The sequence below is a fragment of the Piliocolobus tephrosceles genome, chromosome 1, assembly GCF_002776525.5.
Source record: "Piliocolobus tephrosceles isolate RC106 chromosome 1, ASM277652v3, whole genome shotgun sequence".
In the NCBI taxonomy this organism is placed as follows: domain Eukaryota; kingdom Metazoa; phylum Chordata; class Mammalia; order Primates; family Cercopithecidae; genus Piliocolobus; species Piliocolobus tephrosceles.
Window position 1 is genome coordinate 206,816,831 of NC_045434.1, and position 15,999 is coordinate 206,832,829.

General features: G+C 52.5%; 1 protein-coding gene across 5 annotated transcripts; it reads right to left on the bottom strand.

The window, feature by feature from the left end:
• Positions 1–21: 21 nt before the first annotated feature.
• On the bottom strand, positions 22–15,869 carry CTRC (chymotrypsin C). 5 transcript variants are annotated; one of them, XM_023194854.2, is made up of 10 exons: positions 15,698–15,869; positions 10,538–10,788; positions 9,712–9,953; positions 7,835–7,926; positions 7,636–7,733; positions 5,655–5,780; positions 4,677–4,813; positions 3,474–3,619; positions 2,477–2,629; positions 22–792 (listed from the first exon to the last, which is right to left on the bottom strand). In XM_023194854.2, exons 3-10 carry the CDS (start codon positions 9,749–9,751, stop codon positions 733–735), a joined length of 852 nt encoding a protein of 283 aa, XP_023050622.1. In that variant the 5' UTR covers positions 9,752–9,953; positions 10,538–10,788; positions 15,698–15,869; the 3' UTR covers positions 22–732. The 5 variants fall into 5 exon arrangements, with proteins under 5 accessions (XP_023050622.1, XP_023050621.1, XP_031790538.1 ...); XM_023194853.2 differs by lacking the exon at positions 10,538–10,788; XM_031934678.1 differs by lacking the exon at positions 15,698–15,869 and having other exon boundaries at positions 10,538–11,628.
• Positions 15,870–15,999: the final 130 nt, after the last annotated feature.

Genomic DNA, 15,999 nt, shown 5'->3' on the forward strand with positions numbered 1-15,999 from the left:
AAGAAGAAGAAGAGGCTAGCTGGGAGTGAAGTTTGGATTAAGCAAACAGGACTACCTTCTGTGCTTGAGTACCTTCTGGTCAAATTTTAAGACCAAGCTTGGGCATCATCACCTCCAGGAAGCCATCCTGAATTCCTCCTGCCAACTGACACTGGTTTAAGTGTCCCGTTTCTATGCTTCTGGTTTGTATTTCTGTTTTCAAATGTATACCAGGGAATTTAATGATCTATTTACTGGTCTGTCTCCTGCACAGCTGGGGTCCCCCCATCCTGGATTCCCGGGTCTGGGTGGTGCTGGGCTCCCTGTAGCCCCCACTTCTTGTCGAGTAAGTCAAGTCTTTCCTGAGACTTGCCTTGGCATCACTGGGGTGTGGGAGTCACACCATGGTCCCCACTTCCAGGGGACAAAGTCTAGTGGAGAAAAGGGAGAACTCTTGGGCCAGTCTGAGGCAGCTGCAGCTGAGGGCTCTCCAGCGAGGGGTCCAGAGGCTGGGCTGGGGGCACCTCCACAGAACCAGACATTCCCAGGAGCACGCCAGGCCAGAGGCCCCCATCACCAGGGTCTGATCCCCCTGGCGTGTCCCTCCCTGGACACTGGGTCCCTCTCATCTCTGGCCACCCCCATCATCAGAGTCCGATCCTGCTGGCATGTCCCTCCCTGGACACTGGGTCTGTCTCATCTCGGGCTCCTCTTGGCCTCTTGTCAGCCTCAGGAGAACTCTTTTCTGCTGGATCAGGCATTGCCGGTTGTCCCAACTCCTTCCTCTCTCTGGGCCTCAGTTTCCCCACCTGTCTAATGCAATGAAAGCATATCCAGCTCTGACCAATGTGATTCTGTGTGGAAACCATTGCCTTCTTCAAACATGCGTCTCCTGAGGGTGATGCTGGGGTCGCCTCCTCTTCCTTTACCCTCACCATGCCCAGCACAGGGCAGGACACAGGGGCCGGCTCACTACACACGTCTCAAAGCAGAGAGCCCCTGCCAACAACAGCCGTGGGGTCTGTGCTGCGGGGTGGGTTGGGGGGGTCCCTGCTAGGGAGCCCCTTCCCCAGGAGTGGTTGTCCCTGAGCTTTGGCCATCCTCTTGTGGCCTGGAGGAGGCTGCTCTTGGGGAGACCCTGTCTTCCATCTGCAGCCGGGGGCCGTGAGGACCTGCCAGGCCCCTCGGTGGAGGTGGGATCAGAGAAGCGAGTGATTTCATCAGTGTCTCACCTGTTCACAGCTTGTGAGATGGAGTGGGGAAGGTGTCTGATGAGTCCTTAACTCCCATCCCCTCCAGCTTCACGCAAGATTCCCTGGACTCTCCACCCCCAGCCCCCTGCCTCCCGTTAATGCCCCAGGAGGCTCCTTCCTTGGCCCTCTCTCCAGGCCTCCATTTCCACACTTGTCTAATGCAGGGTGGGGGAAACTGGCTGAGTGGGCTGTCTCGTTGGCTGCATAATGTGGAAAGAGGCAGCACCAGAGAGCTGGGAAGCAACAGTTAGAGGCCTCACAAATCAAGGATCCAGGCGGCCCCGGGAGAAGGAAGTTTATTGCTCTTGCAGGGACTCCCTGTTGCCGCTCCCAGCAAGTCACAGCTGCATTTTCTAGAGGAGCAGAGAACAGTGTGAGGGACTCAGAGCTGTGCCATCTTCTGGGGTGGCACAAGGCTCTGCCCGGAGGGTGAGTCCATGGGGACATGGCCGGCGGCCCCCAGCCTTCACATGCCAGCCTTATCCCTGTCCAAGGGGTCTGAGCCCCTCAGCATTTCAGGTTATTGTGCAAAGGGGTCTTGGAACACACCCTGTCCCCAGTGGGGAAGCCCCCAGCCCAGGGTGACCCTCCGTTCCCCTACTCTCAAGATGATAAGTGGCCATCCACACCATCCCTCTCCTCTGCTGGCCACAGTCTCAGAGGGTCAGGTTTTGGGGGAGACTGGTGCGGGGCCTGGATGGGGACATAAGTGCTTGATGAAGGCAGTGGATGGATGGATGGAGGAGTCGATGACTGTATCCTTACTGGGACCCAACTTAAGGCCTCCTACTGGAAGCACTTAACCAATATTTCTTGAATGAGAGAGTGAATGTGTGAATAAGTGCATGAATGAATCACTGAATGAGCAAATGATTGAGTGACTAAATGCATGAATGAGTGAATAAATGCAAGAATGAGTGAATAAATGCATGAACGAGTGAATAAATGCAAGAATGAGTGAATGAATAAGTGAATAAATGAATGAATAAATGTGTGAATGAGTGAATAAATGCTGAATGAGTGAATAAATGCATGAATGAATGAGTGAATAAATGCATGAATGAGTGAATAAATGCATAAATGAGTGAGTGACTAAATGCATGAATGAGTGAATAAGGGCAGGAATGAGCGAATGAATAAGTGAATAAATGAATGAATGAATGAATGCATGAATGAGTGAGGGGGTGGGCGAGTGAGGGGGAGGGGCTGACAGGTGCAGGGACAGCTGTGGAGGTGGCACCCACCTCATTGATCCAGTCGATGTAGGCGGACACCCGGGTATAGACTACCGGCTTCTTGAGGGTGTTGCAGCCCTGCGAGGAGCCAAAGCTGACGATGCCAAACACCTCCCAGGAACCGTCCTCCAACTGGCAGTTCAGTGGACCACCGGAGTCCCCCTGCACCAGACCGGGAGGGCATCAGCCACCAGGCCCCCGAGAGGCAGGCTTGGGAAGCAGGGCTGGGTTGGGGTGGGGGATGTGGGTTGGTTTCTCAGCCTTAGTTAGTAGACAGCTTTGGCCTCAGACTTCCCATGGTGAGGGAGGCAGAGGAAGTGTGGTTTGGGGCTGCCTTGGCCTTGTTCTAGGAGGCCCCGGGGTGTCCGACTAGCTCTTGGTTTGCTGTGTGATCTTGGGATGATGTTACTCCGCTCCATCCCTCAGTTTCCCTAGCTGTTCAGGTCCCCTTGTCTAAGACTCTGTGAGCTACTCAGAGCAGTGAGGATGCTGGCAGCTGTGCTAGAGGCCTGGGAAGGTGAGGAAGGAGGGCGAGAATGGGGAAAGGGTTGTGTGTGTGAAAACAGGACATTCCCTGATTATCTTAGATGTTTTATGGTTCTGGTCTCCCTGGACTGGTGGAGCAAATGGCATGGAGGAACATGTGTAGAGACTTCAGTGAAGCTTCTTCTGCATCCTTTAAACTCATTTAATCCTAACCCTGTGAAGTGGTTACTGTAACTCCATTTTACAGATGGAAAAACTGAGGTCAGAGGTTCAACAGCCTTCCCAAGGTTCCGCAGCTCATAAATGGTGGGACTGGGGCTTGAACTCAGATACTCATGCTCAATGCTCATGCTCTCACCACAGTGCTGGAGGAGTGATGGGCTTACCCTGAGCCTGCTTGGCCCAGCCAGGGCTCGCTCAGTCTCCTCCCAGGGGAAGGGTTTGGTCCATCACACCCCCCTCCTCCCATGTCCTCTTGGCCACTTGGAGTAGGGACAAGGTGCAGAACCTAGTCACTCACATTGCAGGCTGAGATGACGCCGTCGCCCCCAGCACACACCATGGTTTTCCTCACCCTGAAGCCCCACCAGTCAATCCTGGAGCACGTGGCGTGATCCACCACACGCTGCAGGCCCTGCTGCAGCTCATCAGCAATGGGGCCGTCGGCTGGGGAGAGAGTGAGCAGTGACCAGGGAGGCAGCCGGGCAGCCCAGCCCAGCCCCTCCCCAGGCCTTCAGGGAGCAGAGGCCTGGGACGCGACCCAGGGGAGCACCGGCTGAGACGCTGTGCAGACCACACACCTGCCCTTCATCAAGAGGCAAGCGCAGGTCCCAGAGGACCAGAAGCAGGCTGCTGGCAGAAGGAAGCTACAGTGTTAAGTTGAATTGTCTTTAAATTTGATTCTGGGGGTTTAGTTTTCAATCATTTCTTGCAGGTCTCTGTCTTTGCTGTCACACATTAAAAAGCCTTTCTCACCCCCAAGATTTTCTTTTTTTCTTTCCTTTTTTTTTTTTTTTTTTAAATTTTTTGATACAAGGTCTCACTCTTGCTCAGGCTGGAAAGATCACAGCTCACTGCAGCCTCAAACCCCTGGGCTCAAGTGATCCTCTCGCCTCAGCCTCCTCAGTAGTTTGGGACTACAGGTACACACCACCATATGCTGCTATTTAAAACATTTTTTTTTTGTAGAGACGGGGGTGGGGAGGGGGGCGGTCTCACTATGTTGCCCAGGCTGGTCTTGAACTCCTGGCCCCAAGTCGTCTTTCCTCCTCAGCTTCCTAAAATGTTGGGATTACAGGCGTGAGCCGCCACACCTGGCTTCTCCCCCAGGCTTTTCCAAATAGCAATCTGCATTTTCTTCTAAGTATCCCACAGTTTCATGATTTGCATTTAACTTTTAATTCCACTGGGATCTATTTGGGCATATGGTATACGGTAGATGTCATCCCCCACCCTTAAATGGTTTATTTTCATTTATTTATGCTGCACTTACTATGTGCCAAGTGCTGTTCTGAGCACTTGACAAATTCTAACTCGTCTAAACCTCACCACATCTCTCAGAGACCCTTGTTAGTGTCTGTCACATGGTATGTACTTAATAAGTAGTAGCTGTTATTGTTACAAAGTTTACGAAGACATGAAAATGTGAAGGCAGAACGGGAAAGTGGGTGGCATGCTGCTTCCTTCAGGAAGGCTCTTGGGATTTGCCAGGGACGATACTCACTCCAGAGGCGGCCCCAGCCGGTGACATAGCAGGGGTAGTCGTTGGGGAGCAGGGAGTCCTTCTCCGGCAGGCAGGCCACCTGGATGGTGTCACTCAGCTCCACGTGCTCTGCAAGCTTGATGAGGGCAATGTCATTGCTGGAATCCAAAGTGGAGCGGGTGAGTGGGCAGGAGGACCCTGGCCCCACAAGTCCAGGTTAAGGGGCTTGGGCTGTGAGTTGGGAGTCAGGCCCAGGGTGCTCAGGGGTCCTTCACGAACATCCTGACTGCCAGCTGCTTCTTGACCTTCGGGGATGTCGGGACGAACGATTCACCATCTAACATGATCACCCACCCTGCTGACGGCTTCTTCTCACATGTCATCACCTTGGGAAAGGGTTAACAGAGGGAGGTGGGGGTGGAAGTGTTGGAAACCACTGCTGGCTGTGCGCCCATTGAAACAGAGGCTATAGCAAGTTGAGAACTCTAATGCCAAAGATGGCACCTGCAGATGCCAGTTTTAATATTTTCATGTTACAGGCATACAAGCTGGCCGCCCCTGACACACCTGGTTTGATTCCTAGTTCTGCCACAAAGTGGGCTGTGTGACCTGGGACACATTTCTTAACCTCTCTGAACCTCGGTTCTTTGTCCAGGGCTGTTGTGAGGATTGCATAACAGATGACATATAAAGTGTCTGTTGCAATGTGGGCATACAGTAGGCACTCAGTAAAGGTGAGCCCTGGCCCAGCCTCTGGAGAGACACCATGGGGGGCCTTCCTCGTGCACCTCCTGGGAGTCTTGGCTAATGAGGAGAATACGAGGGGTATTTGTCTCCACTCAGCATTTTGCCATTTTGTGTGAGAGAGTCATTCGCTGGCTGTCCAGGGTGAGGATGGGGTGTCAGGTGTGGGATGCGACAGGCTCTGCGGCTCTGTCTTGGGGACCCCTCCTTCCACACTGCCCCCAGTGACTGTGGGATGGGCAGTTTGTCACTCACAGTACCAGTAAGGAGATCCATTTCTCATGGACATAGATGGTGTCCACACCCGCAATCAGGGATCCTTCCTCATCTTCCACCTCCAGGTTGTGCTTTCCCAGGGCCACACGGTAGGTCCGGTCGTTGCTGGGCAGAGGAAAGGGACCAGGTCAGGGTGGCCCCCTGGTCCTGCCAGCCAGTGGGGTAGAGAGGGAGCTTGGGGCTTTGGTGGGACTCATTTGGGGGGGAAGAGAGTGTCCCCATTGTCCTTTCCCAGGGTGAGGGGAAAGGGCCTAGGACTCGGGGTCAAGGGACTTGGGTTCATGTTGTGAGCTTGTTGCTCCTGGCTGTGTAGCCTCGTGCCTCAGTTCCCTCATCTGTAAGGGGGAGGCAATACTGGAACATACTCCCAGTGCGGCTGTGAGAATAAACTCATCCAAGCTTCCACCGCTCTTGCCTGCACAGTTGCGGCATCCACCTAACTGCCCCTCACTTGTACGCTGGCCTACTCCTGTCTATTCCGAACCCAGCAGTGTGGGTTTAAAAATATCTCAGGCCAGGTGCAATGGCTCACGTCTGTAATCCCAGCACTTTGGGAAGCTGAGACCTGAGGATTGCTTGAGGCCAGGAGTTTGAGACCAGCCTGGGCCACATGGCAAATCCCCATCTCTACAAAAAACAGAAAACTTGTGGTGAGGTTTGGGCTTCTAAGTTAAAAAACAAACAAACAAAACCAAGAAGAAAAATTAGCTGGGAATGCCTGGTGGTGTGTGCTTAGAGACCCAGGAGGGGTCTTATATATTCAGGAGGCTGAGGTGGGAGGATCGCTTGAGCTCAGGAGGTCCAGGCTACAGTGAGCCATGAAGGCGCCACTGAATGAGACTCTGTCTCTACCAAAAAAAAAAAAAATTATATATGAAATACATAAAATGAAATATATGGCAATATATATATTTAATAAACTATATTAAAAATATTTTATGGAATATATAAAAATATGTCAGCCCACAACTCTCCTTTGCTCAGAAACCCTTTCAAGAGCTCCCTCTTTCTCAGGGTCAAAGCCAGGGTCCTGACACGGACCCGCACCTATTTCCTCTCTAGCTCCCCTCCTCCCATGCTCCTCTAGCACACGCTGCCCCTGCCACACTGGCTTCCTCGTTACTTCTCAACCATACCAACAGGTCTCTTCGCCAAGCCTCTGCATGGCTGTTCCCTCCACCTGGAACACCCCTCCCCTAGACCCATGATTTCCTCCCTCACTTCCTTCAGGCCTTTGCCCCAGTAACCCCCTTTTAGCTCTCTGAAATGTCCCAAATATTTGCCAAATATCCCCCTTTCAGCTCTTCCCCTGGCCATCCCTTTAAAAATAAAACCCCTCATTCTGTTTTTCCTCTTCTGACCTTATTTTTATTTTGTATTTATTTTTGAGATAGAGTCTTGCTCTGTTGCCCAGGCTGGATACATGGGCACCATCTCGGCTCACTGTAACCTCCGCCTCCTGGGATCAAGTGATTCTCCTACCTTAGCCTCCCAAGTAGCTGGGATTACAGTTGCCCGCCATCACACCTGGCTAATTTTTGTATTTTCAGTAGAGACGGGGTTTTACTATCTTGGCCAGGCTGGTCTTGAACTCCTGCCACCTGCCTCGGCCTCCCAGAGTGCTATGATTACAGGCGTGAGCCACTGCACCTGGCCAATACCTTATTATTATTATTATTCTTTTTTAAAATCACCCGAGATGTAACATCTTGTTTAACTGTCTGCCGCTCTGCCTGCCACAAGAATGTAAGCTTCCCGAGAGCACAGACTTTGTCTTCACTGTTGGTTCCTGGCACATAATAGATGCACGATAAATACTTGACTGAATAAATGAGCTACTGGGTGTGAGTAGCTTCTGGAGCCCAGTGCCTGGAGTGTGGAGAAGCTGCTCAGTAAAAGCAGAGTATCAGCCTCCCGCGCCCGGGTGATGGCCAGGTCTCAGGGTATCATCCCCGCACACCTGATGCAGTGTGCGGCGGTGAGGACGAAGTTGCTGGCGATCAAGGTCCCGCCGCACGTGTGCCACCACGTGTTGTTCTTGAGGTACTGGAGGGAGATCTGCAGGAGGGTGGGGAGGGCTGTGTGTCAACGCGCGGGTCCCTGGGACCCTCACCCCACCAGTCTCTCTATCTCCACCTCCCAGCCCCACACAGGCTTACCTGCCAGGGCCAGCTGTGGGGCTGGGCAGTCTCTCCTCCCACCACACGGGTGGATAGGTTGGGCGGGAAGCTGGGCACCCCGCAGCTGGAGGCTGGGGAGACAGGAGGCCAGGAGAGCTGGTGAGTGGGGCTGGCCGCCCACGGGGAAACAAGTGGGAGGGTGGGCAGGTGGAAGGAGCACAGATTTGGGGCTGGGCAGACACGGGGTTGATATTTTACTGTGTGTCTAGGGCTCCTTTTCCCTTTCTGTGAAATGTGAAGAATCACACTAACCCAGTGAGTTTGTCCTGAGAACTGAATTAGACAACACATAGAAAAGAAAGCGTTTGGTCGGGCACGGTGGCTCACACCTGTAATCCCCACACTTTGGGAGGCCGAGGCAGGCGGATCCCTTGAGGTCAGGAGTTTGAGACCAGCGTGGCTAACATGGTGAAACCTTGTCTCTACTAAAAATACAAAAATTAGCCAGGCGCGGTGGCGCATGCTTGTAACCCCAGCCACTCGGGAGGCTGAGGCAGGAGAATCACTTGACCCTGGGAGACAGAGGTTGCAGTGTGCTGAGATCGTGCCATTGTACTCCAGCCTGGGTGACAAGAGCAAAGCTCCATCTCAAAAGAAAAAAAAAAAAAAACGTGGCTGGCATGTGTGCGAGTGCCTGGTACACCTGTGTTCTTCTGTCTCTTTTTAGGCCCCTGCATCGTGGTGTGTGTGTGAGAGAGCACGAAGTCCACTGTTATAGCTGGGAAGCTGCGTGGAGTGGTCAAGAGCACGTGCTGTTCCGCGAGACAGACGTGGACTCAAATTCTGCCTCTTCCACTAACCTGCCATGTGATGTCAGGCAAGATACTAAGTCGCACTGAACCTCGATGTCCTCATCTGTAAAATGGGGCTATTAATAGACCCTACCTCTTTTTCTTTTACTTTTCTTTTCTTTTTTTTTCTTTTGAGATGGAGTTTCACTCTTGTTGCCCAGGCTGGAGTTTGATGGCACGATGTTGGCTCACTGCAATCTCCTCCTCCTGGGTTCAAGCGATTCTCCTGCCTTAGCCTCCTGAGTAGCTGGGATTACAGGCACCCACCACCACGCCTGGCTAAGTTTTGTATTTTTTGTATTTGTAGTGGCGATGGGGTTTCACCATGTTGGCCAGGCTGGTCTGGAACTCCTGATCTCAAGTGATCCACCCACCTCGGCCTCCCAAAGTGCTGGGATTACAGGCGTGAGCCACCGTACCTGCCAATAGACCCTACCTCTTAAGGTTGTTTTGAGGATCGAATTGGCTCCTACATGTAAGGGTCCTAGCACAGCACCTGGCGCTTAGTAAATACACAGAAAACAGGAGCTGCTATTATTAGTGTTGTTGTTGTTGTTAGCTGGAAGGACTCTTCATTAAGTGCTGTCTTTTGCCAAAAAAGCCAGTGAGATTTAGAGAGGTGAAATGACTTTTCTAGGTCCTGCAGAGAAGAAGTGGCATTTAAGCCAAGTCCCTGGGCTCCTAATCTGGGAAAACGCCACCAAAATGATGGAATGGAGAATCCCCAAGGGAGAGAGCGTGCTGGGAAAGGCAGACCCCGATGGTCCCTGGGGTGAACCCAGAATGAGGCATCTCACGTCCCTGTCCCTTGTGTGCTGCTTTCCACACCTCATTGCTAACTGGGGACACGTCAGATCATCTTCCCTGTTCTGCAGATGTGGAAACAGAGTTGCTAGGCAGGCTGTGGCTTGTCTGACACACAGCTGGTTGGTAGCATCTGAACCCACAGGAGACCCCAAAGTGTCTTACCTGGAGAGCAGAGGCCCCCCACCCCCATCCTGTCCTTGCCCTGGAGACCAGCCCGAGCTCACAGCCTGCAGGCTGCAGCCCCACCCCACCGCTTACCGCAGGCCAAGAGCGCAGCGAGGACAGTGATGCCCAACATGGTTGGATGCTCAGGACTGGCTGACCCTCAGGATGGGCTGGGCACACTTATAGGCAAGAGCCGGTGAGTCACCTAGTCAAGGCCAAACCGCCCCTTGGAGAGAAACCTGCTCTGATAAGGCCCTTTCCCCGACCTTGGGTGGTTACTGTTTAATTCGGGTGGGAGATGGGGCTTTTTCAGAAGTGTGGATTTTCCAAATATCCTGAAACAGAAAATTCTGAGTTGCAGTGCTTTTTGGCATCCCCCACCCCACTCTGCTTGACGTGTGTGTTCATTCTCTCTCCCTATCTTATACTATTGATTTATTTATTTATTTGGAGACAGAGTCTTGCTCTGTTGCCCAGACTGAAGTGCAGTGGTGCAGTCTCAGCTCACTACAACCTCCACCTCTCGGGCTCAAGCGATTCTCGTGCCTTAGCCCCCGTGTAGCTGGGACTACAGGTGCCTGCCACCACGCAGGGCTAACTTTTTGTATTTTTTTATTTATTTATTTTTAGAACGGGGTCTTGCTCTGTCACCCAGGCTGGAATCTCGGCTCACTACAACCTCCACCTCGCAAGTTCAAGTGACTCTCCTGTCTCAGCCTCCCAAGTAGCTGGGACTACAGATGTGTGCCACCATTTTTTTTTTTTTTTTTTTTAGTAGAGACAGGGTTTCACCATGCTGCCTAGGGTGGTCTCAAACTCCTGAGCTTAGGCAATCTGCCTACCTCAGCCTCCCAAAGTGCTAGGATTGCAGGTGTGATTACAGGCCGCTGCCTTTTTTAGTTATTTATTGGGCACTTACTGTGTGTCAGGCATTGCGCTCAATTCTTCTTGCATTATCTCACTTAATTCTTCCAACAACATGAAATAGACACGATTATCTGCTCTGAGATGAGATGGGAAAGGACCAGGCACAGTGGCGCATGCCTTTAGTCCCAGCTACTCCTGAGGCCAAGGCAGAAGGATCGCTTGAGCCCGGGAGTTCGAGGCTGCAGTGAGCCATGATCGCGCCACACTGCATTCCAGAGCGGGTGACAGAACAAGACCTTGTCTCTAAAAAAATAAAACAAAAGTGAGGAAACTGAGACTCAGTGGGTAAGTGACCATCTAGGGTCACACGGCTGGGCGGCAGCAGAGCCAGACTTTGAAGGTGGAGCTTCTAACACCAGCCTGGGCTGCAAGCTGTGGAGACACACTGCTCCTTCTCTGCCTTTCTAGTGCTATTAGATCGCTTCCTGGCTCTCTTTCTGTCTCATCTTTCTAATTGCCTGGGCTTGGTGCACTCCTGCACCTGCCTCCAGGGCTGTGGTTGGAGGCAGAGGCTCAGCAGGCTCTGGAAGGTGCTTAGTTGGTCAGATTCCTTCCTGGAGTCAGCTTAGTTGTAGGTCCTCAGTTTCCCCATCTCTAAAATGGGCAGATAGGACCAGATGGACTTTCAGGCTTCTTTCAGTCCTACGATTCTGTGACCTGAATGTGAAGGTCAGTGGCGGTTTTGAGGACCCAAAGCACTGAGTGACAGAAGTTCCATCAGAGCCTCTGGCATTTGAGGTTGGCCATCCCTTGGAACATGTGGTTTGATCCATTCACCCCAAGGCCTGGCCTCAGCCTGGTTGGTTAGATTCTGTGTTCCTTTTCCCCTCTACTCATACCGAGCTCCCCTTGAAGGTCATTTTCTGAGCTGGGCCTACTGGCCACCTTAGGAATTATTTCCTGAGAGAAAAGTTCAGAGCACCAGGCACCCTATAATGGTGATCTGGGGGTGAAGGAGGATTCTAACTTATACTTTACACTTTTTTTTTTTTTTTTTTTTTTGAGAGTCTCGCTCTGTGGCCCAGGCTGGAGTGCAGTGACGTGATCTCAGCTCACTGCAATCTCCACCCCTGGGTTCAAGCAATTCTCCTTCCTCAGCCTCCCGAGTAGCTGGGATGATAGATGCCCACCACCATGCCCGGCTAATTTTTGTATTTTTAGTAGAGACCGGATTTCACCATGTTGGCCAAGTGGTTTCTTTTCTTTATTCTTTTCTTTTCTTTTTTTTTTTTTTTTTTTTGAGAGTCTCTCTCTGTTGCCCAGGCTGGAGTGCAGTGGTGCGATCTTGGCTCACTGCAACCTCTGCCTCCCAGGTTCAAGCAATTCTCCTGCCTCAGTCTCCTGAGTAGCTGGGACCAGTGTCACTGACCTGGCTAATTTTTGTTCCTTTTGTAGAGACAGGATTTCACCATGTTGGCCAGGCTGGTCTCGAACTCCTGACCTCAAGTGATCCACTCACCTCAGCCTCCCAAAGTGCTGGGATTACAGGCATGAGCCGCCGTGCCTGGCCTCTAGCTTATGCATTTTTATGCATCTTAAATTCTTTTTTAAAACAAACCTATGTCACTTTGGTGGTATAAAAATCAATAGGTTGAATGTTTTAAGAAAGATACACAGACAAAGAGTGGGAAAGTGCACTGGGGGCTCTGTTCACTGTGGTGACCTCAGTCCTGGGGTGTCTGGGGATTTCAGGCTGTGGGGAATTTTCTGTTTCATTTTGGAGGTTGGTCGTGCATGATGCAGGTTTATCAGTGGCTACTGCCCAGTCTGCTTCAGACCCAGGGCTTTTGGTTGCCAAGCCTTGCAGAGGGTCATTCTAGCCTGGAGACTGGGAACATAAGCAGAGATATGGCTTGAGCTGGGTGACAGGTCTTGGAAATCAGCAGGGTGTGAAGGCGGGAGGCAAGACACCTGGTTTCCATCTCAGTCAGTGACAGAATGGATGACCCAGACCCTGAGCAACCTCTTTGAGCCTCGGTTTCTCTCATGTCCCTTGATCAACCTGGGAAGATGAATTAACTGGGCTTCTCCTCATAGGAGCTCATCAATTTATACTCAGAGATACAGCAACTTCTTAGCACGCATCTCAGCTGTGTATACACGCCCATGGATTCACAAGTATACATGAACAGGCGACATACACACATGCACACACACATATGCACACACATATGCACACACACGCACACACATGCACACACACGCAAACACATGCACACACACGCACACATACACGCAAACACATGCACACACATGCACACACGCACACACACGCAAACACATGCACACACACTCCCCTCCACGTCCACAAATATGCACACGCCAATGACATAATATATATAAAGCATTCGCTTATGTGTAGAGCCAAGCAGAGCCAAGCAGAGCCATGGGCCACGCATTCAAACATGTTCACAAACATAGAAATGGCCAAATAGAGTGATGAGGAGGTGCCAGCTGAAGACAGTTACTGTTAGCTTTTGAAGGTTCACAGAGGAACTGACATTTTTGGGAGGGAGGTTGCTGGCTGCTCAGCTATAGGGAAACTTGCTTGTTTTGAGACATCTACAGGGAGCGGCCTTTTATGTAAGGCGGCACCAACCAGGGGTTTCACCATGTTGGCCAGGCTGGTCTCCAACTCCTGACCTCAAGTGATCCATCCCCCTTGCTCTCCCAAAGTGCTGGGATTATAGGTGTGAGCCACCACGCCTGGCCTAATTCATATATTTAAAGAAGTGACTGTTTGCCGGAGCTGTGAGTCACTGACATACCGAATACCCAGAAAGCATCATTCATTCATTCATTCCTCCCACATTCACTGAGCAACTACTGTGTGCAGGCCCCATGATAGGATTGGGAACACAGAGATAATAAGACCCGTTCAGCCGTGGGGAGCTTCCTGCTGGACAGGTTGTGTTCCTTGGAGATAGTCTCCCTTGCAGAGATGAGCCAAGGGCATGGAGTTCTGGGTGAGAAGAGACTGGTTCTGGTGGGGGTCTGATGGGGGGCAGGCGGGGAAAGGATTCCTTCTGTACAGAATCCATGTCCAGAATGAATCTGAGGCCTCGAGGGTGAGAGAATGCCAGAATCCACCCCCGTCCCACTGCTGAACCCTGGGATTTTCAGGGCCTGGAGTGGGGTCTCCCAGGACCCAGGACTTCAAAGTCCTAGAGCCACTTGGGGCCAGACTGTGCTGGAAAAATAACCAGGGCCGACTTGGCAGAGGCAGGTGGAAAGGGGTGGGGGACGTGGTCAGGTGGTGCCCTAGGGCCTCAGAAGGAGCAATGCCAAGGTGGGGGTGGGGCGGGTAAGAGCCTGAGAAAAGAGGCAGGTGTCACTGACGGGGCTGGGATTTTGTGGCCGCTGGGACAGGACTCTCGGGCGGCAGCTGTTACATCTCCGGTGAGGCCCACTAAGGGGCCAGCTGAGGGGCTGGCAGGGCTTCTCCTCCAAACCAGATGGAAGCACCGGGGGTTAGAGAGGGATGTGAGGCCCAGTGAGGGGCTGGCATTCAACGAGGGGTTAACAGTTCAGAGAGAGAAGCTGGGGGTTCCATGGGGATTTGGAGCTGGGACTCAGTGCAGGGAGGCTTCATGAGAGGAGGGAATCTGGGAGTTTTTTTCGTTTTTTTTTTTTTTAAGTGACAGGGTCTTGCTCTGTCTCTCAGGCTGGAGTGCAGTGGCGCGATCACAGCTCACTGCAGCCTTGAACTTCTGGGCTTAAGTGATCCCCCCTCCTGAGCCTCCTGAGTAGCTGCCCAGCTAGTTGTTTTAAATTTTTTTCTAGAGATGAGGTCTCGCTATGTTGCCCAGGCTAGTCTTGAACTACTGGACTCAAGTGATCCTTCTACCTCAGCCTCCAAAAGTGCTGGGATTACAGGCATGAGACACTGTGCCCAGCCCTGGGGGGGCGTTTAAGGAGTCCTCTCTCTTGGTGCTGGGATCACTCCAGGTCCCTTCCCGCCTCAACCTCCTTTCTCTACCAGGGCTGGGAGTGGGGGTCTTGTGCAGGCCAAGGCTGGGGGCTCCTGACAGCCTGAGACCCTTGGTGGAGGGCCCTGGCATGGGACAGCTGGCCCTGGTCTCTCACGGTCCAAAGACTCGAGGCCCATGGCCATAACCATTAGGGGCTTCCTTTTCAGTATGATTTGTTATTATATTTTGTAGAGATCAGGTCTCACTATGTTGCCCAGACTGGTCTGGAATTCCTGGCTTCAAGTGATCCTTCCACCTCGACCTCCCAAAGTGCTGGGATTACAGGTGTGAGCCACCGTGCATTCTTTCAGCATCCCTGTCCCTTGTTCCTGAAGCCCTTTCCAGCAGGATGTCAGGGATGCCGATGTTCCTCCCTTGGGGAAAGCGTTTTGAAAGGCAGTGTGGAACTGAAAGTCCCAAGTTGGTGGTGGCGTACAGTCTCAGGCCCTGGCTAGCACGTGGGGAGGACACTGCCTTCCCCAGGCATCCCGGGTGCTGTAGTACCACCCCTGGCCACCTGGGGGCAACGATGTCCAGCCTAATCCAAACTCCAGCTCCCACACCCTGCCTGGGAAGACCTCAGACCCTTGCCCACCCTGGCGTGGAATAGATGGGGAGACTGAGACCCAGTGGGGACCTGATCTGTCTAAGGCCACACACAGACAGCTGCTGGTGTCCGCCCCATCACCCCTGGGGTTTTCCAGCCTGTGGAAGACTTTGGGTGTCTCCCTGGCAGGGGTGCTTGGGGGTCTCTGGGGTGCACAAGCCATAATTCCCAGGGCCTTAATGCCACTGCTGGCCACCGTGTGGCCTTGTGGAGAGAGGCAGCCCCTCCTCTCTGCTCACCTGGCAGGTTTGCGAGCCGTGACCTCCACAGCCTGGGCCCTGCCTCTTGCCGCCCCACTCGCCTGTGCGTCTCAGAGAGACTTTCCAGGCCTCCCTGTTTTGTTTTTGAGATAAATCTCTTTGTCACCCAGGCTGGAGTGCAATGGCGCGATCTTGGCTCACTGCAACCTTTGCCTCCTGGGTTCAAGCAATTCTCCGGCCTCAGCCTCCTGAGTAGCTGAGATTGCAGGCATGTGCCACCACGCCCGGCTAATTTTTGTATTTTTGGTGGAGATAGGGTTCCACCATGTTGGCCAGGCTGGTCTCGAACTCCTGACCTCAGGTGATCCACCCACCTTGGCCTCCCAAAGAGCTGGGATTACAGGCGTGAGTCACTGCGCCCAGCCGGTGTTCTTATCTGTTCTTATCTGCAAAAGAGGAACAAAAATATCACCCCTTGCATGGGCTGGTTGCAAGGATTCAAATGAGTTAATATACACAAAGCGGGTAGACTCGTGCCTGGTGACAGTGTCTGGGCATCAAACACCAACCTCCTCCACTGGGGCGGGTCCCTCTCCTCCCAGGCTCTGACACCACTGTCCCCACACCCAGGTGACCTTGTCATTTCCCTGCCCACTCACCATCAAGAACCATACAC